Source organism: Athene noctua, chromosome 24 (genome assembly GCF_965140245.1).
Source record: "Athene noctua chromosome 24, bAthNoc1.hap1.1, whole genome shotgun sequence".
Taxonomy (NCBI): domain Eukaryota; kingdom Metazoa; phylum Chordata; class Aves; order Strigiformes; family Strigidae; genus Athene; species Athene noctua.
In genome coordinates, this window is record NC_134060.1 from 2,921,626 (window position 1) to 2,948,239 (window position 26,614).

The 26,614-nt window shown below is 54.1% G+C and overlaps 1 protein-coding gene across 2 annotated transcripts; it reads right to left on the minus strand.

Annotated features, from left to right (window-relative positions):
* Positions 1 to 136: 136 nt before the first annotated feature.
* Positions 137 to 26,386, minus strand: RNF19B (ring finger protein 19B). 2 transcript variants are annotated; one of them, XM_074926117.1, is made up of 10 exons: positions 26,295 to 26,386; positions 11,369 to 12,053; positions 6,507 to 6,712; positions 4,713 to 4,857; positions 4,100 to 4,262; positions 3,467 to 3,581; positions 2,843 to 2,983; positions 2,326 to 2,533; positions 1,416 to 1,547; positions 137 to 922 (listed from the first exon to the last, which is right to left on the minus strand). In XM_074926117.1, exons 2-10 carry the CDS (start codon positions 11,941 to 11,943, stop codon positions 442 to 444), a joined length of 2,166 nt encoding a protein of 721 aa, XP_074782218.1. In that variant the 5' UTR covers positions 11,944 to 12,053; positions 26,295 to 26,386; the 3' UTR covers positions 137 to 441. The 2 variants fall into 2 exon arrangements, with proteins under 2 accessions (XP_074782218.1, XP_074782217.1); XM_074926116.1 differs by having other exon boundaries at positions 6,492 to 6,712.
* Between the last annotated feature and the right edge of the window lie 228 nt (positions 26,387 to 26,614).

Consider the following 26,614-nt stretch of genomic DNA (forward strand, 5'->3'; position numbering starts at 1 on the left):
ACCCCCCTTTCTGCCAGAAGAGGAGATGTCTCCCTTTCCCCCACGCCTTGGGCTTGGGCAGTGTTCACAAACGCTTGAGCAAAGGCAGCTGGAGGATTTCACCGAACATCGTCGGAAAGGACGAGCTGGATGCGAGTCGAATGACAACCAGAGTCTTTATTCAAATAGTCCCTTAGGATGTTTGCAGACATACAGACACACGTACATATTTACACTCTTACACACCTCACAGAGCTTGAACCAATAAATTAAAACAAAAAGAGGGCGGGGGATTTTTTTTTTTTTTTTCCTTTTTCTTTTTTGTCACGTAAGAAACAGCAACTCCCCGAGGCGAGGCTGGGGAACCAGCTGGAGAATCGCAAACAGAAGCCAACACGGACACAACCCTGCCCCCCAAAAAAATGCAACGACAGCGAGTGTGCTTTTCAGCAGGAGGCCATTTCATACTCTGGCTTCGATGCACTCCAGTTTGACTATTTCCTCCAGCCTGCAGCCCTCGGCTTGGGCACAGTGGCTCAGGGGGGCACTTGGGCTCTCGGCACCTCTAGACTTGGGGGTCTGTGGGCAGGCTGCCGCAGTCTGAGGGTGGGGGGACTCGCACTCATCCGAGGTAATGTCTGGCACGTCGTCCGACTGACTGTCGGAGCTCTCCAGGTCGCTCCGTATGCTCTCAGGCTGGGCCAGGGTGATGTCCCAGGTTTTGCTGGCCATGCAGTCCTTTTGCTCACAGCTTTGGTGTTTGCACATCTGCTCCTGCTCGCCGTCCTCCTCCTCTTCGTCGTCGTCATCCTCCTTCTCTTCTTCATTCTCTGCCATTTGGGTGTGGACATGCAGAGAGTCCTCTGTACTGCTGCCGCTGGCCAGCTGGTAGTGACTTGGTTTGGCTTCGATGTCCACCTGGATCTCCATGTTATTGCACTCCCTGCAAAAACAAGCACCCCTGAGTTACTGGGTACAGTTACTGGGTTCAACTGGGTTACCACGGGGCACTGCATCACTGCACCGGGAGGATCACGTTTCCCAAACATCAGCAAGATGCTGCTCATCATCCCACAGCATCTGGGAAACAGCAGCACTCGCTGCTCTGCTTGAGTCCTCTTAAGGGCAGCCAAATCGTCCCCAGGCTGAGCCAGGAACTCAACTGCGAAACCACCAGAGTCCCCACGAGCAGCCAGGAACAGACCTTGAGAGTCCTGGGCTGCAGATCCCCCTCCTCATCCTCCACACTGCACATGGAAGCTGCTCCCAAATTGTCCCCAGTTGTCCTCGTGTGCAAGTAAAAGGATCAATCCACTGCACCAGCTCTGCAGCTGGCAAACTACAGTCATCTCACCACCCACAGCAGCACCTTGCAGAGCAGATTTTTGCAGGACACCCACTACCAACACTCTTTTCACCACCACACGTCCTCCTACCTGTCCTGGGGGTTGTAGGAGCTGATGATGGAACCAGCCATGGCTCGAGTGCTGGCGTTGTCGCTGATAGCCCCCAAGCTGACCGAGTCTTTGGGGAAAATCTCCTTCTGGACATCTGCCTGAACTTCCAGCCTGCAGGAAAGAAAAGGATTCCTCAGAAATGTCAGAGGGGCACTAAACAGTTGCTGTTCATCATGGGAAAGCAAGAGGCCCTCTGTGCTGGCCCAGCTCAGCATGACAGAGTTTAACCCCAATGGTTCCTCTCATTTAGTCTCAATTTTGGCTCCGTTTAGGTAAACCCATTCTGTTTTCCATGACGAATGTAAAATTGTGTTGATATCTATGACTCATGCAATTCCTGCGAAGAACAGGATTCCACAGATCTAGCACACAGCCATGATTATATCCTGGCTGCCATATCAACTCGTGTCTCTAATTACCCAGCGAACTGACTCACAGGCAAGTTTAGAGGAAAAGTGTGGTGTAACCTCCTGACTTGGAAAGCAGCAACCCTGCTTGCTATGGGCCACTGGAGAACAGGAAACATCAGGGCCTCTGGGCTGAGATCAGAGGACTGGAAGATCTTTAAGGCCACGCAGGCATCTCTGCGCTGTTCCCAGTTATGCTGAAGCATCAGCTCTGCACTTTCAAGGAGCTCAGTAGGGACAGAAACTTATCTCTTGTCCTCCTTGTAAGAACCAGCCTAGCACTGACTCCAGAAGTAACCTGGTCTGCTGGGACTGGTTATTCTACAACAGACCAAGACACAAAAATACTAGGACACAACTCTCAGGTCCACGAAGGGCCACTCACAGTCCTGGAAAGCTCCCTAAAATAAGCCTGCTCAGCCAACAAACACAGGCCTTGGGAGCCTCTGCCCTTTGCTGGCTGCGCCCATCAGTTCAGTTACCTGCTGTACTTCCCCTTGCCTCCCGAGAGGACCCCGCCGCTGAGGGTGCCTCCTGAGAGGGCAGCAAAGCTGGCTGTCTCGCTGTAGTTGCCCTGCATCACGCTGAGCCCGTCGGTGGGGCTGCCGCTGGTGCTCAGCACACTGGTCAGCCCCTCGATGCTGCTTTCGCCAATGCTGGGGTTCTTCAGTGCCCGCCAGGCATCAGCCACTGCGGGGAAGAGAGCACGGGAATCAGAATCAGCCAGAGAACTGTTGGGCTGCCACGGCGCTGGCAGAGCTGGGGGCTAGACAGCAGGTGCCTCGTCTCTGACTGCCTCCCTGCCTCCTCCTGGGCGAGGAAGGGCTGAGATTTTGCTTTGAGAGCTACACAGCTGCTTCCGCACTAACTGCTTCCAGGCAAACCCAGGTAAAAACAGATGTTCAGAGCTGGGAAATGCTAAGATCCCCTACGCTTCATTAGAGGAGGCAGCGACAGGGTCATGCTTCATCCTCTTCCCTTCACCAGTTATCACGTTACCTGTGATTGGTCCATCATCTTCATCAAACTCGATTTTCACACCCTTTCCGTTGGCAGTGCTGACTCCACAGCCCCCGCCTCGGCACAGCGAGATCGGCACCACACCATAGACGTAAGCCAGCATGATGGGGACTCCAATACCTGGAGAGGAGGACATGCCGAGATAAGAGGAGCTTAAAGTTGAGTGTGTTGGGCACACAGAAAGGACTCTTCAGGGTAGGGACTCTTTTAGTTGTCTTTACGCTGCTTTTAAAGGTCCTAGTTGGTAACAGCTAGAGGAGGAGCCCTTTGTGCTGCTACAGTGCAGAATGAGGGAACCCCAAGAGCGCAGACAGCCTCAGCTGAACCCCCGAGACATCAGCCACCAAATGAGTCCATGGGTAAGAGACAGCTCCGTGTGTCAAGGGACTCCACTAGGGGCTGTGGCACCTGTGCTGGCTAGAGGCCAACTCAAGCACACGAAGATGTGCAGCCTGGATGTGAAACGGAGGGATGCGCCCAGAAAATGCACACAGCAGCAGTCTGCAAACTGTCCTTTGGCCACCCCATCTCACAGGGCTGGGCTACCCACTTGTCTCAGTGACTACTGGCCCACCAGAAGGGAAAGGGACTGCGCCCACTTACCAACACTGACAGCAGCGATGACGGGAGAGGCGATGACAGACAAGGTGACCCCACCAGTAATGGCCAAGTTTCTCTTGTGCTTAGAGGTTTTCTTTCCCTCATACCTGCTGTGGATCTGACGAAAGGAGAAGCACCAGGTGAGAACAGAGCCTGGCCGTGGGCAAACACCAGCAGAAGACATTAATAAGCTTGTGATTTTACAGCCTCGTCAGCTGCATTAGCCCTTAAAGAACCTTATCTTGACCACAGATCAGATCTAGCAGGTGGGTCTGTGTTTAAGAAGCAGCTACAAATATAGCGCTGACGTGCCATTTCTTCCCTCTCAACGCCTCCTTATCAGCACAGACACACAACATTATCCCACAGTTTGGGTCAACAGGTCAGCATCAAAATACGAGTGACTTACACAAGCCACAGCGTGGTGCTCGGGGGCCAGCCACTGTCCCACCATCACAGGGTGTGTTAAAAAGCCCAAAGATAAGCCAAGGTTTAGAAGAGACAACTGAATTTTGGTTCTATGAAATGAGCCACCCCCCATATCAGTTCTAAATCTCTGGTCAGATGCCTCGAGTACAGAGAACGCCCCCAAAGCCCCGAATCCCTCAGCTCCAATCTTGTGTTCTCCACACTTACCTTCCTCCCGACATACACGGGGATGCCAATGACCATCGCAGGAATGGCAATGCCAGCGATGAGGGAAATGCCTACAGGAGCACCAATCAACGTGCCCAGCTGCCAGAGAATCTTCTTTTTACGACTCCATGGCTTTTTGCCCCAGAATGTACAGCCAGAGGGGCTTAATGGAAGGAAAAAAAAAAAAAAAAAAAAAAATTACATTAACACCACAGCAATTCCTAAGTGTTCCTGAGAACCCCAAGTTCCAACTTCCACATGAATAAACCACAAAACTTAGGAAGCGGATAGACAACACAAAAAAATGTTTCCCTCTTTTTTTTTATTTCCCCCCATCAAGATTAATCTGCTCATCCAGGTGATCATCACGCTACTGGGACTATGTTTAATATTTGGCATGCTAAGAACTCTCAAATGCAACTGCATCAAGAGAAGCTTTGCTTGGCGTGGAAGAGCATCCTCCCCCTACAGCGTGGGGAGAAAGTTCAGATCTTTGGGTCAGCGAAGAAAATTTTTCTGTCTGATTGGAGAGGCAGGAGGATGAAAAAGGCAAACACACGGACCGAACTCCTGCGAGCAGCTTCAGGGAAGCGCGTGCTGCTCCCCTCCTCACCTGAGGTAATGCAGATCCGAGATCTCCTTCATACAGAGCCAGCAGAACTCGCAGCCACACACCGCGCACGTCATGTGGTTACAGCTCCCGTCGTTCATCTTGATGATGTAAGCGCTGCAGCGCGGGCACGGCTTGATGTCATCAGCTACGGGGAGGAAGCACGGGGTTCAGTTGGACTCTGCTGCGAGCATGAAGCCTCAATGAGGGGGAATCTCGAATCTCGTTACGAATTGAAACCTTTCTGTGCCGGCTGGACACCTTTGCTAATCACAGATAAAGCGGGGATGGCTGTAGCTTTAGTTTATCTTCAGAGCAAGAAGATAATATTGATGAGACAGATCCCACCAAAGCCATTTGCCTGGACAGCAGGGACTGAGAACAACACTCACTTTAAGAGCTTATTCTAGCCTTGAACAGGATGTATTCCAGAACATGTTTAAATGCTGGGAACAAGTCATACCTGCCCTGTGCTAGCCAAGGCAACAGCGTAAGAACAAACCATTACTAAATTGCTCCACTGAGGTGATTCATAAGCCAAGAATGACAGAGTAATTGGGGGAACAAGGCATCGGAGAAACTCCAAACCTGGCCTTCAAAAGCAGCCAAAAGGGGAACGGGGCCTGCAGCCACACAGGGAGCCCAGTGCAGGGCCTGCCCAGTGCCCAGTTTGCGGCTGGCAGCGCAGGACGAGGGTCCCTCATCTCATCCTTAATTCAAGCATCATCTGATCACAGTTATGCAATGGCTGTGCAGTGGTTCAGGGCTTTGCTGGCAGCCTCCACAACGCTCCACAATATGAAATCCAGCTGCTGAGGCCAGCTCGCACCTTATTAATCACTATGTTGAATCCAGCAAGAACAGGGTGGGGAAAAACCACTGTCTCAAGAACCTCCCTTTCAGTGGGTAAGTGCTAAGCTCTTCCTGGCAGGGATCTGCTTTAAAAGGATGAAAAAACTCAGGAACTATATTTTGCTTGCTGGTTTGTACCACAGGCTGTGGCAGTATTTATGCTGTCCATTATCAGGGCCCTCTAACTGGGGCGTGTTGAACCTTGACATACCACTAAGCCACCTCTGAACCACCCACGACAGCTCCGTTCTAAGTAAGCGCATTAACATTTAAACTCCTGACATAGAAGGAAAAGCAGGGCGTTTTGTTTGGGGGTAGGGTGGGACTTTACGAAACGGCCTTACTGCCCACTTCCAGAGTCAATACAGTTATTTTTAACGAACCCTAGCTCCGTAGACACAGCAGCTCCTACCAGGCAGCGCAGGAGTCTGTGGGTTGGCATTTTTTCTGTACCCGGTATTACTAACAGTGCACAGAGCAAGGCTCCCCACTCTCAGCTAGGCACAAATGCTACTCTTTACTACTGCAGCAGGCAAATTTGAAGTTGCAAGGCTAAAAACTGCCTGTTTGTTCCGGGTTTAGATCAGCCAGAAGTGAAAACATTCAAGATCAAAACAGCCACAAGCCTAGCTGGGGTGGATGAGGGGAGCTGCCGTGACGCGGAAGGACCCAAAGCACATCGTCACCCACTGATCTGTTTTGCGTTCTTGGAAGAACCCACCAGGTTTGTTCTAACACACATGAGAAGGGGAAACGACTCTGAGTTTCTCAGCTGTTCTCACCCGTGGCTGCTGGAGACCCTCAGCTGTGCAGCGTTCCCCGCAGGGCACTAACACTCCCCTGCTTTGACGGGACGGGGTTTTGCACACAGGTGGCTCTTTTTCAGCTTCACAGGCATAACTGCAGCACTGAGTAACCAAAAAAACCAACCGTGTGGATCCATACCCGGCCCGGATTCTTGTCCGTAACTGAGGCCCGACGTGTGCTTGGTCCGTACTCGGAGCGTCTGTGCCCGCTGCTGGCGGGCCATGTCGCAGGTTTGGTTGGGATGCCATATCTGTTTGCAGTGATAGCAGAACTCCGTCTGGCAGCCGTCCCTCTCGCAGGTCAGCTTGGGGCAGCTGGCACAGCCGTAGGCAATAACCGCGTAACTGGAGAAGGAAGACACCGGGTGAATTAGTAAAAGACAAAGTTATCAAGTGACAGTCCAGTGAGCCTGTTAATTCAGGCTGCCCAGGGGTGGCACGGGGGGCTGTCGCTGTCCGAGCTGCCCTGCTCAAAGCAGCTGGGAGAAGAGCTGGGGCGGCGAGCCCGCAGGCTACGCCGAGGACATGTGCTTTGGCCCCCGGAGCCTGCAGAAACGTTGCCCTGCGGGACAGGGCAGCCGGTGCAGTCGCTCAGCCCACTGCTCCCATCTCATTTCTTTCATCTTATTTCTGATCCCTGTCTGCTCAGCAGCCTCCACGCTAGACAAATTCCTGCTCTCTCCAGTCCTGTGGCTTGCGCTGCAGGGCCTGAAATTAAGTCATGCTAATTGGGTTACTTGGGGCAGATACCTTTTATACAGACAGTTTACAATATGGAATTCTCTCCTCAGTAACTGCTGGCAGTTCTCACTGTCAATTCACACAGACCAGATCTCTCTTGCCCGGTATGTCCCCTGCTAACAGCTTGTTTCTGCCGATCCAGGCTCCTAGGAAAGGCTCAAGCTGCTCTTTCCAGTCACCTGTGGCTAAACACACATACCCCAGTTCCTTAGGACTGGTATGGGTGGATGCTACGTGGCCCGGAGGAGTCTAGGAAAGCTGAGGTTGTCCTGGGCACTTCTATCAACCAAATAATTCTAAAAAGGGGATCAGCAGGGGTTTCCACATGCATCTATCTCGAGATAGCTGCATGTGGAAATCAACACCTTGTTCTCCACAGAATTTCCTTTTTTAAAGAGCAGTGAAGAACAAAGCTCTGCCTCTGGAGTAAGGCAAAACTGGAGTAAAACCAACTGACTGTGCAAGAGAGGGAGGCCAGGTTCAACCAGCTCACTTTTCTGATGGTAGTGTGACACTTCCAGGAGGAAGCGTGCTGTGTACACACAAGTCTAAGCAGCACCACCAAGCACTGCTGCAGGAAAGCTGACTTACAGTCATCTTAGGATGCGGCTGTTTCCACTGACAGGGGCTGAACTCAGCAATTCCAGAAGCACCTTCCCGTTCTGTGACACCAGTGTGGCAAAGGGTATTTTTGTTGTTCATCCTCAATATTGTTAGCGGTCAGAGGAGAAGAACTCCTATTTAAGGTTTTATATTTAGAGCTTGTGTAGCTCAAGTTGTATTGCCTCTTCTCAGAGGCAGCAGCGTGAGAACCGCTGAATGTGTCATACCACAATGATTCATATCCCGTGGGAGTTTGAGCAACTTCATCTTGCCAGTGTACGACATGATCGCCAAAGAAACAACATCTCTGCGCCGAGCGCGGGGCCGGGAGGCACGACTACAGGGTCTCCACGTGCATCAACGGCTGCACGCTCCTGCACGTGAAGCCAATGTTCAAGGAGAGGCAAGATAGAGATGGCCTAAGGGTTTGGGAGGGACAAACCTGGCCCATGTTGGCTCCTTGTGCATCTTGTCTAGGGAAAATCCCACTAAGCATCCTTACCCTTCAACTATCACACAGCCAAAGAGCTACCCCTGGCAAAAAAAAAAAAAAAAAAAAAAAAAGAAGTGAGCTTTATCTGACCAGCTGTGTTACGACACACTGCTGTTTCAAACCGTAACAGCAGGCTAGGAAAGCTCAGTGTAATATATTAAGCAACCCCATGCTTCAAATTAACCCCTCACTAGAGGCGTAGGGTTTTTAAGACACTGGAACAAATCCTATCAGAAGTTAAAACCGTCACCATTATATTTTATACCTAGAGCTGAAATGACAAATATCACAAACAAGCCCACAGCTGTGGGGAAACAAGCTACACGGCTGTCTATTAGGGAAAGAAAGAACATCTCTCTGAATTGAAGGTCAGCTAGAAAAAAGCTGTTGAAGTGATGTGCCTAGGATTAGCCACGGCAGGATCTGGATGGCCAGCACGTGCCCCCTCTTCACCTGACCTCAGACACATCGCTGTGTTAATCAGCCACTTCCAGGCTCAACCCCAGCAGACCAAAAGGGAAACTCTGACTTTTTCCCCACACAGCAACGACAGCGAGTGTCTTCCTGAGACCCCAGGAATCGCACAGCTCTGCTTCCAGCCCACTCCTTGGATGGCTGCAAGTTGCCTCCGTCCCTCCTCTGGCTGCTCTGCGGGAGTCAGAGCCTCCAGCCTCATTCACTGAGCTCAGCCCACACAGCTCTTTAAAGGTTCTGTTATTCTCCCAAGCTTCTAGGAGATGCAGTGTGACAAACACTAGACAGTGATGCCACCTGATTGTAGCAAGGGGGGGGGGGCGGGGGGGAGAAAAAACTGCAAACATAGAAAATGATTTGTATTGCGATTGATGGCGCATCAATTGACCGGGGTTTCCACGGCAACACGCACAGTGTTGTGTTGGTCCTCCTCCTCCTCTCTGGCAGCTCAGCCTGGCTCTTTCATTTACGAAAGACTGCGGTACGCGTGGAAGGCACAGGATGCTGCGTGCCACGCACACCCAGGGTTTTGTCTGCCATCGCCCAAGCAGCCCCTTGCTGCCGTCACCTCTGCGGTGGGTGACACCCAGTGCCGAGCATCCCTGTGCCCCCAGCCCCTCTGCTCACCACTACTGTGGGAAAGCCCGCTGTAAATAATTCATACGCTGACTTTACATAAGCACAGCGACACCAGCTCGCTGGGAAGAATGAATAGGGTGATTAATTTCTCTCCCCGGCCGGAGGGCTGATTCCAACAGCCTTTGTTCGAGTGCTACAGACACACCAGCAGCACTGGTCCAGAGCTGCCTGGTCTCCAACAGCCCCAGGGTCGCTTCTTGCTTCTGCCGGGCAGCTCAGAGGAGGAGGACACGTCGCCTGGCTCACCCGGCTAAGCGGGGAGGAGGCTTTTGCTCACACAAAGAGCCGTGTGTGACACCAGTCCGCCCAAAGCAACGGTCGGATCAGACTCAGGCTGGGTTACTGTCAAAGAGGCAACGCCCTCCGGGCCGTGCTGCGGCCAGCTCCTTCCAACCAGACAGCCTGGGTGACGTACGTCGCATTTACACCTTGTCCTGAGTGCAGATAAATATCCCAGCAGCCAAAGAGCTGAGATTTGGTAAGCAGGAACTGGATTTTCTCTAGCTGGTTAGCAGCAAGGGCATTCCCTCTGGTACAACCTGCTCTATCTCCTTGATCTTATCCCCAGCACTACTGAAATATCAAAATCTAGCTCTCAATTTTGCTTTAGAAAGGAGCAAAACTGCTGTTTGCTATTAATGTTGCTCTCTGAAGAAACAAGCCCTTATACAGTGATGCTCAGAGGCCATGAAATGGGTAACCTGAGCCAGGTTAACCGATTTGCATAGGAAGGCTATTACAATGCTCTGATTAAATCTTCACAACCCTCCCACCACGCTTTCCATTCTGACTACTAGGTCAGACTTTCCTTTCATGTTCTTGCTACCCAGAACTGCAATCCAAGCTGAGTTGTAGCTAAACTTCGCAGCACTTCTCTAAGTTTCCCGAACAAAGCCCTTTTCCAGGCAGCTTTGGCTTATGCTCAAATAGAAACCTAACAGAGTTCGTTTGAAGGAAAAGAGAAGAGAAAATGAAAGCAACATGCAGATAACTATAAAGTCATCAAGCTTGGCCAGATGATGTCTGGAGAGACAGACATTTCCTCACTTAGGCAATGGGTAATGAGTCAACATCACTCCCTGGTGCCATGGATTCACATCTTCTCCGGGAAAAAGTGACCGTTTACGGTTCCTTCTCCCCCACCATGGCAGCTGCAGGGTGTCTCCACACACTGACCCCACGGCTCGCAGTGATACATGTGGCTGGGAAACTCCACGCTTCCCATTTGTGCAGAAAATAAGCTTTCTTTTAAATTAGGGAAACAACGGCTCAGCTAAAACCCCCTTTGAGTCCTACCACTCATACCCAATTTGTCAGTATTTCCACAATCCCCAAGGTCAAATCCCAGTGCTCTAGCAAGATAGTAGGGACAGACAGAGTGTTATTTTGGTACCCAAGGCCCATCAACTGTCCTGAAGAGACTGCTGACAAGCAAGAGAAGCACCCCTACAACGAGGGTTCTTCGTGAGCCTTGGTAGGGACAGAAGCGTTAAGGCCACCAGCAGCACCCCACTGGGAGTGAGCTGCCCCTCCCTGTGCCGTCCTGGGACCCAGGTGGGGACAGCCAGCACCCCAGCAGGACAGTGGGCGGGATACCATCCCCAGGACCTGCTGGGGACAAGGAACATCCCACTGGGACAGTGGGCCCAGGACCATCCTAGCTGGGATGCCACCCCCAGCTGCCCCAGGAGCTGATGGGGACACACAGCACCCTATGGGGACAGCAGGTCCCCCCCCCTCCCCCAGGCTGTCCCAGGACAGAGGGGGCAGCATCCCACAGGGACAGGAGGTCCCACCTCACCCAGCTGTCCCAGGATCTGCTAGAAACACACAGCACCCCACCAGGGTGGGGGTCTCTTTTCCCCAAATCATCCCAGGACAGATAGATGGGGCAGCACCCTATGGGGACAGCGGGTCTCCCCCTCCCCGGGCTGTCCCAGGACAGAGGGGACAGCACCCTATGGGGACAGCGGTTCGCCCCCGTCCCCAGGCTGTCCCCGGGCGGAGGGGGCAGCACCCCACCGGGCCCCCGTGTCCCCGCCGTCACTCACCCGCAGTCGGGGGCCGGGCACCAGCGGCAGTCGGGGTCGGCGGCGAGGCAGCGGCGCAGCATGAACTCCTCGTACTTGGCGACGAGGTGCGGGGAGTCGCGGAGGAGGCGGCGGATGTCGGCGGGGTTGAGGCGCTCGCTGCACTCGGGGCAGCAGATGTTGACGCGGGACTCGGTGATCTCGATGCGCAGGTACTGCCGCAGGCAGGCCCCGCACGACCGGTGCGGGCACGACAGCAGCCGCGGGGCGTTTTCCGCCGGCTGCCGCACCAGGCACAGCGGGCACTCCAGCTCCTCTTCGCCGCCACCCTCCGGGACCACCGGCGCTTCCTCGGGGGGCGGCGGAGGTGGCGGCGGGGGGGGCGGCGGGGCCGGCGGGGCGGCGGGAGGCGGTGGCGGGGCGGCGGGAGGCGGCTCGGCCTTGGCACGGCGGCGGCCGCCCGCGGCGGAGGCGGCGGCGGCGGAGAAGACGCTCTGGAAGGAGAGGCGGCGGCGGCGGCCGGGCTTCGGGCACTTGGCGGCGGCCGAGTGGATGGAGGAGGAGCGCGGCGACTCGGAGTCCCGCTCGGAGCCCATGGCTGCCGGGGCGGCGGTCGCCAATCGACGCTGTCCGGACGCGACGGGGATCGTCCCGAGGACGAAGAGACTCCGGACACCGCGTCCCACCGGGCGCTGCCTCCGCCGCGCTGCAACGACAGCGGCCCCGGCGCCGTGAGAGCGGCCCCGCCCCGCCCCGCCCACTGCGCAGGCGCCCCGCCCCGCCCCGCCCACTGCGCAGGCGCCCCGCCCGTCAGCGGGCGCGGGCGCCGCCGCCGCCATTTTGGTTGCGGGCAGCATCCCCGGGCAGGCCCGAAGCCTGCGGGCCCTGGGAAGGTGGCGGCGGGCCCCGGCCCGCGGTAGCGGTGGCCCGAGTGGCTCTGAAGCATCTCAGCGGCATGAGGCGGCGCGGTAGTGCTGCACACCCCGCGCTGGGGCCTGGTCCCCCTCAATGCCCCGCCTCCCCTCAGCCACCCTGGTCCCCCTCAGGTGCTCCCCAGCTCCCCTCAGCCACCCTGGCTCCCCTCAGCTGCTCCCCAGCTCCCCACAGCCACCCTGGCTCCCCTCAGCTGCTCCCCAGCTCCTCTCAGCAACCCTGCCCCCCCTCAGCTGCTCCCCAGCTCCCCTCAGCTGCTCCCCGGCTCCCCTCAGGTGCTCCCCAGCTCCTCTCAGCTGCCCTGGCCCCCCTCAGCTGCTCCCCAGCTCCCCTCAGCTGCCCTGTCTCCCCTCAGCTGCTCCCCAGCTCCCCTCAGCTGCCCTGTCTCCCCTCAGCTGCTCCCCAGCTCCCCTCAGCTGCTCCCCGGCTCCTCTCAGCTGCCCTGGCCCCCCTCAGCTGCTCCCCAGCTCCCCTCAGCTGCCCTGTCTCCCCTCAGCTGCTCCCCGGCTCCTCTCAGCTGCCCTGGCCCCCCTCAGCTGCTCCCCAGCTCCCCTGGCTCCCCTCAGCATCCCGCCTTCGGCACTGACAGGGCCGCAGGACTTGCCTGGAGCATTGTCGCCCACCCTAGGTGGGCCATCATGGCCTGCTGGCCTCACCTGGCCAGAGGCTTCACCCCCATCCCAAGCCTGACGCTAATGGTGGGTTGTGAAGGAGCCTGGCACTCTGCTGGGGGTGAGTGGACGGCTGTTCTGCAGCAATTTGGTTTTTAACATGTCTCTTGTTGGAGTGGGGGGTCTATAATGGCAAGGAGGCACCTCTGAATTTATTCATGCTGCTGGGGCATCTTGTCCTGGACCACATGGCCCTCCATTGTAATATTTGCAAAGAGTCGTGTGGAGATGTACTCACCCAGAAACTCTTCCCCGAGTGCAGGGTTTAGCCTCTTTCATACACTGACAGTACAACCCACATTCTTACAGCAGTCATGCAGAAATTGAAAAGCCTCCGTTTCCTTCCAGGGTTCCCCCGTGCCCACAGGGGTCTGCCAACCTCATCTCCCCTTCAAAGGCAGATAAGCTAACGGGAAGGACACTGCCTCTTATTATGCAGGGGAGGCGAAGCAGAAATATCTGTGGTGTCTATGAAGTGCATGTTAAATCGGCACTGAAAGGGCTGCTTTCCCCGTAGACTGTCAGCTTCAGACTGGACAGACTGTAGTTATTCATGTGACAAGACAAGTGTAGCTTCATCACTGTCTCCCAGCTATCACCATTCCTGAAATAATTTCTCTCAGCAAAGCCTATTTGCATAGTTATTACCAGGCTCCTTCCCAGCTGCGGAGGGCCTGGTTCAATGCCTCTGGGGTGGAGAACGAGGTTTAACGAACCGAACCCAGGCTGACAGTCGAAAGCACCTGGGTTTCGGTGCTCACGCTGCCTGACTTGCTGTAGGCAAAGACCCCGTGCCTGTCTGTGCAGCAGGGATAATGATGATGCTTCCCCATTTGATGGGTGGGTGAATGAAGGCACAGAGGGAGTAAGAGCACACAAATGAAGCTTCCTCCTCTGCTAATACCCTTCAGCTCTTCTGTTACCTTCCCTGTATTTTCCTTCATTAATTCTATGCCTGCCATACACCCTCACTTAGTCGCTATCCCAAGATGCCTGCTGCACCCGAGTCCTTCCCTAGAGCTTATGTTCCCCAGACAGTTGCCACCTCTCCCTCACCTCTGCTGCACTCTGGCACTCCGGCCACAAAACACATGGCTTTGGCCGAGCTGGAAGTTTTGAACCACACTTAGGATTGGCCTCAGAGTGTTAAATCCCCACCTGGGATCAGGTACCCTGTTATTAGCAAACAAATTTAGCAAGGGACCCAAACAGTTCTTCTCCGAGAGAGGCAGGGATGCTGCAAGGGTGTCTGTGGAGCGCGTTGCCCCTGAGCAGTGTGAGTGGCTGAGCTCTGGTCCCTGGCAGGCCATGGGCAGGCATGAAGATGCTCAGCATTTCTCTGACACTTCTGATGTGGAGCCCCCAGAGTGAAATGGCCCTCTCCCCATTTCACTGGTGGGAAAGGAAGGCCAGAGAAAGAAAGATGTTGTACTGGTGTAAAACAAGATTATATTGAAATCAGCTATTCTTGTCCAAAACGAGCCAGGTATGAGGCATCTTTAAATGGCTGTCGCTACCCATCTGTAGCAGAGACTGTCTCGGTTTGATGATTTCACTAGAAAAATCACACTCCTGACTGAAATAGAGAAACCTGAACAGGACTTGTGTGTGGGTCGGATCTCCCAGACAGCGCTCTGACAGCTCAGCCCTACGTCCTTTGCAGCGCAAGAGCACAGACTGTAACTAATTGTGGGAAGGTTTCATCTCAAAAGCTAATGTGAGACAGGCCTGAATTACCAGTAGTGCAGACACAAACAGAGAGACAGAGAGCAAAACCATCTGGAGTCCCTGGGAAAGGCATCAGCTTGCAACGTGCTGATAGGGCAGAAATGACTCTTCATTCCCTTATATGAGGAATCACGATACAAACAGGACTGGGGGAGGCCAGGGTAAATCTGAGGGGCTCATGCTGACTTCAGAGCCATCTTCCTCACTCCTGAGCTGCTCAGACCTCTTGCCAGTCTTTATAAGTTTACAGAAATTCAGTTCTTTTATGGAGCTCAGAGATAAACTTCTAACTGTCCTGACCCTGCCACAGTCCAGACATACCATCTACTTGAAAACAGCTCTCCGTGGCCAAGATGTTTCTCCGTGGCGAGTTTCTGTAGTCCTTGCCAGGAGCAGAGACTCTTACTCAGTGTGTTCCTGACTAGGGAGCAGTTTGAACCCGGTAGTTTGTTTTGATTCAAACTGGAAAAAAAAACCCAACAGCCAGAACCTGGGGCTGGGAAGGAGAGGGCACGGAAGCAGACTGACGGGGAGGGGAGGAAAGAGACTGATTGGAAAGTTGGTGGATTGGGAGTGAGATCAGATCAGCCCCTCCCTGGGGCTGCAGGGAAACTGTCACCAGTCTGACCGTTTAACTGAGCGATATTTGAAAAGCTAAACAAAAAACAAAAAGAAAACATAGAGGGGGGCGGAATTCAAACGCTTCAGTGAACCGCTCCGCAAATCCCAGCTCCAGTAGGCAAATTTGCTCTTGCTTACGCTGGCAGAAAGCTGGAAGACTGCTGACTTCTGACCCTGCTGCTTAAATCAGGGCAGGATTTGGCACAGACGACTTTTAAAGCTGCCTGAAAATGCCGTATGTCCAGGAAGGCTTCCAGCAGCAGTGTGGGACAGGCTGTGTCCAGGCACAACTTGGAGCCAACCTGCACTGCCCGGTCCTGTTCCCGGCATGGACGGAGCAGCTGGGGAGACTGGGCTGGGCAGGAGGCACAGGGCCACTTTCCAGAGAAATACCCCAGCCACCCACACCCCAAAAACCCCCTGCAAAGTAGAGTGACGGCTCTGTCACTGGCTTCAAGGAGGAAGAACTTCTGGTGATGTAATGAAAACTCCCCTTCGTAATTCAGAGAGTGAAAGCAGAGGCTGGCTGCTGGGAAGGGATTGTGAAACTCAGCTCTCAGACTGGGAGGATTTGCATGGAGGAACTGGGGTGTGTCGTGGCCGGGAATATTGCTGTGGTGGGGCGCTGGCAGGCGGGCATGCCAGCTTTAGTTTGCAGCCAATAAAATAGAAACTCCGACTCCTACCATGTCCCCTTGGCCCACCTCCCCCTTTCCTGGTTACCCAGATATCACAGATGGTAAATGCCTGCCTGCTCCTCTCCTTCCTGGCCCGCAGGACACAGGGGATGTTGAAACAGTTATTTTGGGACACGCAAAGATTCAATCTGCCTGAAACCTGCAGGTCATCCTGGCGCTGAGGTGTGAACTTCTGCCTGGAACAGACTTTCTCTAGAAGTACATGGATCTCCCAGGGGTTTCTCCCTCTTTACCCAGGCAGGGATGGGCAGTTATTTATGGGTCCCAGGCTGCGTTGCAGAGCAGATAGAGTTCACAGGAAATCCAGCTCACGTTGCTGCTTTCAGAAACAGCCACAGACACGATGAAATGGGGGAAGGAAGGGAACAGCTTTATGCCAGGAATTCTTCCTTATTGTCGGGCAGGGGCACTCTGGAATGACTCAGCTCTGGTCTTGCTGGTCAGTTTGAAACCTTTGGCTCGGGTGGGACAGCCAGGGATGTTAAAGGGATCCAGCTGCAGCAGGATTCACCAGTGCCAAAATGCAGATGAGACTCTCAGGGGTCTGTCTCCTGAGAACCCACCAAGGGGCACAGCCAGATCTGTGCTGCAACACCTTGCAGACAAACCCGAGGGGCTGCTGTAGTCACAGCACCTAGAGGAAGGTGAGAGGGGCAGACAGACCCACGTAGTACAAAGGTAGCGTTAAACCTCTCCGAGGTGCAGTGGGGGGGCTCAGCCCAGCTCCCTGCCCTGAAGAGCCGTGCCAGGAGCACATGGGCTCCCCTTACTCCTCTTCTGGGGGCCCCAGGTCCCCTGTGTGCAGAGAGGGGGTGGCAGTCTTGGTTTGTCAGAGAGGTTCAGCGAAGCTTAACCCTGAGAGCTTTGCGATCTGTGGTGAGGGATACTTTGCAGTCGTGAGGTAGCAGCTGTGTATTCAAGAACTGAAGCTCACTGGGGTCGTTTTCTGCCAGGGCCCCGGGGAAACCCTGGTCTGTAACGACAGGCCCTCTGATCATTTCTGAGATGGAGATGTCATTAGCAGTCGTTTATGTCTCTCCAGGGAAGACACCAGTGGCTGAGGAGGGCTCTCCCCAGTGTGCAAATCTGCACAGACTTTCTGGGTTGATCTAGTTAGTTCACGTTCTGTTTGCCTCTCGTGGTCCCCTGAGATGTGTTTGGGGAAGGAAGAGATGATTCTGATTGACTCCCTTTTTCTCTGCTGGACTGAACAAGGATTGATGTTCTTTTAAATGAAGAGCAAAAGGCAGGAGATGGGAGCCCTGGGATCAGAAATTGAAGGTTCTTCAGAGAGGATTGTTCTGGTTTACTCTGCGGTTACACCTCCCCTCCATCTCCCCATCCCACTCTGCTCCCTCCTAACACCCACGTGCACAGCACAGCAATCTTCCACTCCCTGCTGTGACTTTCTGGGGAAGATGCTGTCATGTGAAATCCTGGGAGAGAGTTACCACATGGAGCTCTCTGAAAGCATCGTGCGTCCCTTGCAGAACAGGCCTGCAGACGCTGCGCTCCCCCTCCTCGAAACCCTGAACGTGCTTGGGGATGGAGGTGGGGGGAGCAGGGAATCATCTCGTAATCTTGGGAGACGCCTACACGCATGGCAAGGCTTGTCAGCGGCTGATAAAAGAGGTGGGAGGTGGGGAGATTTTGAGGGGGAAGAACTTGGAGGCTCGCATGTCCACGTCGCTCACCACCCTGTCTCCTCCAGGGCTCAGCCAACCGGCAGGGTCACGGGCTTGGCTCCGTTGCTGACACACGTGTCTTGAAAGGAGACCCCGAACAGGGATGCAGAGATAACTGCCATCTACTTCAGCAGTGACGTAAAGGTAGGGAGCATTAAGCAATTACTTATAATAGTAATCTGACATGCTTTCTCCTCTACAAAAGCAGCATTTCCTTTTGTAATAAAAGCACAGGCTGTTCCGATTTCTTTATATACCTGCTATCCTGCACACTCACTGTACAGCTTTGGTAATAAAAGTAACAATGATCTCCCATCTCAGTTCACTCTTACTGGTGACCTGCTATCCCTAATGATAGGGGATTTATAACTGAGAAGGTTTAGCACGGTTGGGTGCTGCCATCAGGAAAGTGCTCCTCTGATCCCTACAGTATGAGGAAGCAGCCAGACTCCCTCCTCACCCGAGTTGTTAAACAGACAATTATGTGTTTGGTGTTGGCATTAAACACAGGCAAATTAGTCACTGGAGAAAACCCCAGTGCCTGCGACAGCTGGTTGTGGCTAGAATAAGGTGCAGCTGCCTGTCTGGGGCACACTGTGCTGGGCTGGTGGTGGCCAGGCACGCAGCGGGGACGGCCAGGTGCCACCAGGCAGAGGCACGGAGATGGTGTGGCAGGGCAGGAACCTAGCACGGGCTCTGGAGGCTCTCCTCTCTCCTCACTCCCTGATGGCAGCTGGTTTTTGGGGTGCTCAGCATCTTGCAGGATGCGAGCAAACCTGGCAGCAGCAAAGGCAGCGAGGCTGAAGGTGAAATCTTCAGGAGGACCATGCGCAGAGAACTGAGGAAGGGCTTGTTCTACCCTCAGGAGAGCAGATGCAGAGAAGCTAAAGCACTGGCACGGGGCTTGATTTCTGCAAGGAGAACAGAGTGAGGCACTGGCCTGGTTTCCAGGAAAGGAGAACAGTGTGTCACAGAGAAGGCATTGAAAAGACCTGAGGCTTCTGCCTTAGCTTTCTGTCTCACTCCTGCAGACACGTGGGTGCTTGGGAGTTCAAAAGGCTGAGCTGGAGGCTGTCCTGCAGCTGGTGCAGGACAGGAAGCTGTGGGCTTCTCCTGCACAGACCACAGACGGTGTCCCCAGCTCCGCTGGACACCCCTGTGTGGTTCAGCATCTTTGTCCCTGCAGCACTGACTTTTGCAGTGGGAGTGTGGAAACCAGAGCTGGACGGAAAGGTGTGGTACAAGGCACTTGCTCTAGTGCCCAGACCCCAAAAGAGGCACTGGCAGCCCCTCAGCAGCATCTCAAAACCTCACAGGATCTTGTGACATCCTCTCCAGCTGCTGCATCCTACAGACACAAGTAGGGCTGAGCACACCCCACGTTTCCTCCATCCGACACTCCCATTTCCTATTTTCTGCAGACATGACAACTAGTGAGTTAATCCTGCAGGCCATAAACTAAGCTGTATTAGCAGACACCATCTGTCCTTTTTCATTTGCTGATGCACAACCTATTTTGCTGTGTAGTGGAGCAGGCGCTGCAGTTTTGGGGCTTGCATGTTGCAGTGTCCCTGTTGCCAGGGTATAATCCACTGCTCACAGTGACCTGCTAACAGGAGAAGGCTCCAGTGAACTGAGCACCAGAGGGACCTGCTGTCATGGGCTGAAGCCTGTCCCCATGGCTGCGTGGCCTCGAAGGAGGTTTGAGCCCCAGTCCCACTAAGCACCACTTAACACCTGGGAAGAGAAAGGTCTCAGCAGAACTCCCAAGGACGGGAGCATGACTATGCTCAGCAGGGCCTCTCCTTACCTGGAGCCCCTTCAGCAGTGGCCATGGGAAGGTTGTTGTGAAATAACATCCTCTTAGATCCACCACCCAACCTCCACAGCCCTGCACTGAGGCTGGGGACAGTAAAAACAAAATAAGAAAAGCAAAGAGGACTGTTTTCATCTTGGTAGGGGAAGGGACACATCCACACTCCTTCGCTTGCCAGGAGTTCACTGCCATCATGGGGAGAGTCCTGAACCTCTCAGGTCTTGTCAGGAGCATGTGGGAGAACATTAGCATGGGGCTTAAACCCTGTGTCTGCCCCTGAGGACACAGATGTACTTCTTCTTTCCTCTGAGTAACACTGTCTTGGAGGCAAAGTTTCCAAAACACCACCTCAGCACCTCCAGAAGTGCCGTAACACAGAGATCTTTCTCGTGCCAAAGTGGGGTTCATGGGAGCAGGCTATGTGGTGTGCTCAGCACTCTGGCCATGCTGCTCTGGCCTCAGGTAATTCCTGTGCATTGCAGAAACTGAGCAACGGCAATCACAACAGGACAGGGAATGGCAGGAGAATTCTTTGCTGATCTCTCTAAGAGAATCTGGTCATGTCTTGGAGCAGTCTGGTGACCCTTGTCTGGGTACAGAAGTACGGACATTATTAAAGGTCATAAAACCATCAGGATATTTCCAAGCTGGTCATTATATTCGACTTAACCAACTCTCAGAGCAATTCCAAAGGTTAGCACCTTGCTGCATGAAGCTGCATTTTGTCCTGAATTTACCAAGTTTTTATTTAACTCAGTGCTGGTGGCAGAAATTTTCCCCAAGCTCTGAAATAAAGAGCATGGAAATTCTGTCATTGTGTGCCCTTAGGAGTCAGAGAGGGAACTGAGCACAGGGGGCTCGGTGCTAACACCCTCGTCTATTAACGCAGAACCAGGACGGTCGCTGACCTCTGCCTGGGGTCCCAAAATCAGCTGGGGAGTTTTCAGCTTCCAGCCTCACCACACAACAAAAGTGGAAGGAGTTATTCAGACTGACCTTGGCATTAACCAGACAACTTCTGAATTAGCTCAGTTGCACCATTTGGGCTTTCCGAGGAACTTCTGTGCCATTGGTGGCCTCTGAGTAGCCACTGCTGGCTGCTGCAAGGACAATGCAAGTAAGCTCGTGTGGAGTCACTTCCCTTTCCTGCTAGTTCTGCTCTTTTCTCTTAAAAACTGACTTAAGCTCTGAACCCCGGTGTTTCTTATCCTGTTACAACTGTAATCGGTGGTGACTTCTGCACAGTCTCGCTGCCTACAGAGATGCTTGACCCCTTTGTAAATCTTTCTAAGCTTTGGACACCCACAGCTTCCAGTGGCAGTAAGCCCTGCTGTCTCCTGCTTGTCTTCGCTAAGCTTTGCCCAGCATTCCCTTGTCCGTGCTGTGGACACTCACTTGGTCTCTCCATCAGATGTGACAAGAAATAATGACTTTTCTGCAAGATGCCATCCTGTCCCAGCCGCTCTCCTGCAAGGTGTGATCTCCATCCTGCACTGCGGGGAGAGGGGGTGGTGACCGATGTGAGGATCTGTGCTGGGAATGAGGTTTACTTGCAGACTGACAGCTCAGGGTATAAATCCCCACAGCAGGACTGCTCTCAGTGTTTCTTAGTTCTTTCTTTGTGCTTTGGAAAGAGAATTGACTCAAGAATTGTATTGATCTGAGGCCAAGGAACAAACAGCCTCCCTTCACAGGCCACAGCCACGGGCCTTTCCTGTGCGCCAGGTGAGGAAGAGGAGTGGGGAAGGGCAGTGCTTCACCAAAACTAGAACGTACCCAAATCTGTGACTACCATCAGGAGGTGGGAAGAGGAAGAAACAGCCCACGCGGTCAGCCCTGGAAAGGGCAGTTCCTGCTGAGAACTGGCTGGGGAACATTCCCATTTTCATAACCAGCAACAGCTGTCGAAAAGGGAAAGAAGAGGGATTCTGGACCCCGCCAGCAGCACCTCTCGCCTGCAGCCGGGCCGGGAGAGCAGCAGAGTGCTCCCAGCACAGCCCTCTGGCCCCGCAGCAAGGAAAACGTGTGTCATTTTCCAGAGGGCTGAGCCAGCGCTAACCAGGTGGAAAATGTATGAGTGTCTCACTCTGAAAATCAGCTTGATCAGGGTTCCCTCATCTCAGATGAGATCTTTCCCCAGCCTGAGCCTCGTCTGCCAAGCCCCTGCCCACAGCCTGGTTCAGTCTAGGGCTGTTCCCCCAGTGCTCTGTTCTCTCTGCAGCAGAACAAGGTGGGAAGGGGGAGAGGGGAGCTGTAGTTTGGTTCCTCCTTCATTCCTGGGCCAGCATGGAAAGGTAAACCAGGTTTGTTCTGCTGGGGGTTGCTGCTGACCCACCGCTTCCTTCCCCAGCCTGAAAGCCTCTAACTTCTCCTCAAGCAGAGCCCACCTTTACTGTAGCCAGGAAATTCCTCTTCTCCCTCCCTCCTCTCCCTCACCCCTTCACCATCGTGAGAAACCCTCTTCCCTCTCCGGTGCTGATGTCATCTGTGGGTTGCCTTAGCCAGTGTTTAAGCAAACTAGCCCCTGTGCTGCCTGTGGAGGCTGGCCTGTGCGCAGCAGAAAATTGAGCAGGAATTTTCTGGGGTGACCAGCGTGCACCGAGACCTCAAATGCTTCCCTGGAATCAGGCCCTGCTGTTGCTCCATAGCATCCTTCTAGCAGGGAGGCAGCAGCGATGACTGTTTCTCATCTGCCCAGCTCTGCTCTCTCTGATCCAGCTGCCATCCCAGTTTCCCTGAGCACCAGGAAAAATCCAGTGCCTGCCTCTGTAACAGCAGTAGCTGCCTCCCAGCTGCCTCCGAGTTACAGGATCCCTCCCCAGCATAAGCCCTGCAGTCTCTCAGGGGGCAACTGTTGGCAATAACAGCCCTGTTTAAACAAAGCAGAGACAGCCTGGCTTTACACGGCCTCCTCTGCCTTTCCTTGCCCCCCTGCCATCATGCATATTTGGGGAAAAGCCTCTCAAGACAGCGCTGACTCCTGCGCTTCCCACTGTACGTGCAGCTCAGCCACAGCCACATGCTGGGGTTCACGTAGCTCTGGGTCCTGCTCCAGCTATTCCCGCCCACTTTCCGTGGATCTCCTGCAGGAATCACAGCCCAGCACCCAGGGGTGCTGCCCATCCTTAGACACGTAAGAACAGTGCTCTCAGCATGGGATGAACACCAAAATTGCAGCTGGAGAACCTGGCAGTGGACATGGAGCAGAGCCCTGTCCCCGGGCTGAGGACCAAGAATGCTTCTTTCCCATCTGACAAGCCAAGGCTTTGAGCCCTGCCAAACCCCAGTGTTTGTTCCTGCATTTGGCAAGCGAGAGATGGCAACAAAAGCATGTGCAAGGCAGAAAGAGGAGTTCCAGTGAAGGAGGGAAGTGGGTTTCTCTTGGGTCTCTGTGACCTTTTCTGGTTTAGAAATAACAGAGATGTGCAGAGATGCTAACAATGCACAGCGAGGGTGTTTCAACTGCCCCAGCAGCAGAACAAGCCCTGTGGTCTCCTTCAGTCAGAGGAAACTGGAGCTCAGAGCCACAGCCCAGCTTTTGGCTGCTGGGATGGAACCAGTGGAAATCCAGCTCCAGGGAGTCGGTGCCTTTGCCTGTTTGCAAGAAAAATTTATTTGCAGCCGTGGAGCCTTACTATGGGCACCTTGTCTTCCAGCCCTGGTTCTCTGGGATACAGGTCCTGCTGTGCAATGGGAACAGTTTTTCTTCTGCTGGCAGCAGCTGAGCCAAGTTGTCTTGGAGCCTGTAGACTGGGAGTTATATCAGCAATGCCCTTGGCCGTGAGGATCCCATTGACTCTGTCCTCACCGCCCTCCTTACAGAAGCGAGCACAGGGAATGAGCTGTTGGGGCAGAGCCAAGAGAGGGACTGAGACTGAAGAGTCAAATGGCTCCAGCAATTTCCCCGTGTGCTTCCAGCTCTTCTTGCTTAACCTCAGAGAGGAAAAGCTACTCTGGCAGGAGGAGAGAAAAGGAGCCAGGTTCTGCACAGGTAGGTCAGGAATGCACCTAGATCCCCCCAGAGATGAGAATTAAGACCAGATTTATAGCAAAAATAGAAATGCTGATTTGGCCAAAGGAGTAACATTTCTGTTGGGAAACAGAGAACTATTGATTACTCAAGTAACCTCAGCTATTAAACAAATAGCTACCTCAGCAGAAGGAAATGTCAGCCTGGGTTTCGGGAGAGGACGGAGAGGACGCCAGGGTGGCCAAGGCAGTGGTGGGAACACACCAACCCGCTCTCCTTGACTCAGCTGCCGCCCTGCCTGCGCTCAGTGGTACCAGATAAGGAGGGAAAGCAAACACAAGGTAGGTGCCTGTGAGTGCCTGCGTGTGCCGCTGCAAAAGGAACAGGAAAACATTCACTGCAGGGGAGTCACGGCCAAGATAGACTGGGGAACAGGAAGGATTAAAATGTCTCACAGGACCTGGCTCAGCTCCCAGAGCCCTCTCTGGACACTGGCACAAGGGCAGCTCCTCCCGGTGCCCAAGGCCTCTGCAGAGGCTTGCAAGTTCTCAGCCCTCTTTTGGCAGGAGGGCTTGTGTGGCAGGCTGGGTACCACACCCAGCAGAGCACAAGTTCCCATTTATTGTATTTCTGTTATTCTGTAGATCTAGCAGTGCTAGGCCATGGTAGGGACCAACACACAGGTAATACAGCACGGCCGTGGAACAGGATCGCATGAAGGCGCTAGGAGCATGTCAGAGACTCGGCTACTTCAGCTGATGTGCAGATGCCAGGCTGTGTAATATTCACATGATCAGCCCTTTTGCAGTGTAGGCAAGTATAGGGGGAAAAGCAAGGAGAGCCAGCTGAGCAGTGGAGAAGGTCAAGGACTAAGAGGGTTGGCTTGGCCTTTCTGCTTGTACGAGGTCCTGGTGCTAATCCCTCACTAAATTTTAGATAACTTTAAAAAAATCAAGTTGAAACAGGACTTAGAAGCAGTCCTAGCTGCGTTCGCAGCTGGCCATGCAGAACTGAAACCTCAGGGACTGAAACTGCAGGAAAGCAGCGTTAACTCCTCCCAGCATGCTTCCCAAACTGCTCCCGGGAGCCTGGTTCAGGCTGTGCCGGGCACAATCTCATCTGGGAGCACCTGGGCCCATCCAGAGCCAGCTCCCTGCCACGACAGCTGCCCTGTGCAGCACTGAGGGCTGGCACAGAGAGCTGCTAGCAGGTCCTCTCCTCCCCTGCCCACCCACATCCAAGGCATGAAAGGCAGCTGGCCACACAGCCACCTGGGTGACACCACCTCAGCCTGTTCCTAAAAGCCTCCAAGCGTGGGGTCTCTGACCCAGAAGTCCCACACAGCAGCACCAGCTGTTGCTGTTTGCTGAGTTACCATAAAATAAGCAGCACTGTGGCCACCCTGGGCCACTCCTGAACGCTCCCTATAGACCCAGCATCTGTGTCTTCATGGGGGAAGATCATGCATCTTGCAGCCTTCCCTAATCAAAGCATATATTTATGCTCATTATTACAATTCTGCTCTCTCATGTACTCTCAAGCATTCCTGGCTGCATCTACTCTGTGCCCCCAGCCCTTTAAATTACACGTGCAATGCGTGAAAGTTATTTCAGCAAAATGGTTGTGACAGGAGCGTCGGCCTCTCCCTGTTCTTAGGTTTCAAACAAGGTTTCTTCAGCCCTACTGAGTTTTGCTTTATGCCTCTTCCACCTCCACCCCAGTACTGGTTTCCCACAACCCACAGGGGTTACCAGCAATGGGCTTCTGACCCCACATGTACTTTCCTCAGTCAGATACACACTGAGGATCCTGATGGGTGAAAGTCACCTACACACAGATTGAGTGGGTGCTAATGAACTCACTTTCCAATTTGCTCAGGTACTGCAGGACACTGCTGCCCAGCCTGTGTGTAGGTGTAGAGTCTGTACACCCTCCTGCTGCGGAACGGGAGCTGTAAGCCCACCCGCTTTTTCACACGTTAAACAACGAGCCCAGCTTTTGGATTCGGAAGAGAGATAAAATTCACCCCAGGGCCACGGGCCAGCACAGCACATCGGTACCGCTGGGATGCTGCAGGGCACGGAGGTGACCGTCACCCCTCGCTCTCTCCGCTAGCAGATCGGATCCCGTTATGCAACCGTTAGGCTAAAAGGCAACATGACATCCAGAGCGGTTTCAAGGACTTTGTTATTTTTCTTTCAGGTCTGCAGATCCCCAGAATCCAAGTCCAGAGAGCTCCCGGCAATAACTGTGCACCTGGCTGCCTTCCCCAGAACTATTGCTTCCTGCACAGGCAGGGTGAGTGCTGATTCTGCTGGGGATGGGGATTTTAGGATTCCCACCCCAAACGCATGCTGCTGGGCTCGGTCCCAGTGCACCAGCTCTGCTTACAGCCTCCTATTAACTAGATGTGGCTTAGGGGGACCAGGTCTCCAAACTTCTTGCTGTCATTCATTGATGATTTGTGCTCCAGCCCTGAGGGAACTCTGGTCCCCTTCTCCAGAGAGGGACCACAGCTGCTCCCCAGTCCCTCCAGCCCATCCTGGAGGCGCAGGTACCCCTGGCTCTTGCCAGCGCAGTGTCAGTGACACTCACTGGTATCCTGGGGGGACACATTTGCTGTTTGTGCACCAGCCAGCCAGGCTGTCACCCAGTCTCACTGTCCAAGAACCAAGCCCTGCCGTGCCAGGCTCTTAGGGCATTGTATAATACTGCTGCTGCCCGAGAGCCATCCCACAGCAGCCAGCCAGATGCCGAGGCAGGCTCTGACCCGGCCGCCGCTCGCAGAGCCCACCCTGACCAGCTGCCCCCGGCGCGTCTCTTACCTCTCCCTGGAGCCCACTCCCGATGCAGCTCTCTTCCCTCCGCAGTCTCCCTCCTGGCTCTCCCTTTCCCACTCCCCTTCCCTCTGCGCCACCTCCCCGGCATGATGTCAGCGCAGCCCTGCCTCCGCAGCCTCCCCATCACACCCCTCCACAGCCACGCAGCCGCCCATCACACCCCACTGCTGCTTCCCTTTCCAACAGTTGCCACAGCGACAGGAGGGGGAATCCCATCCTCCCGTCCTCCACCTCCCAGGGCCTCGCTTGGTATCACCCACTGCAGCTCTTCCTAAAGACCCTGGAGACCACGGGAAGGACAGGGC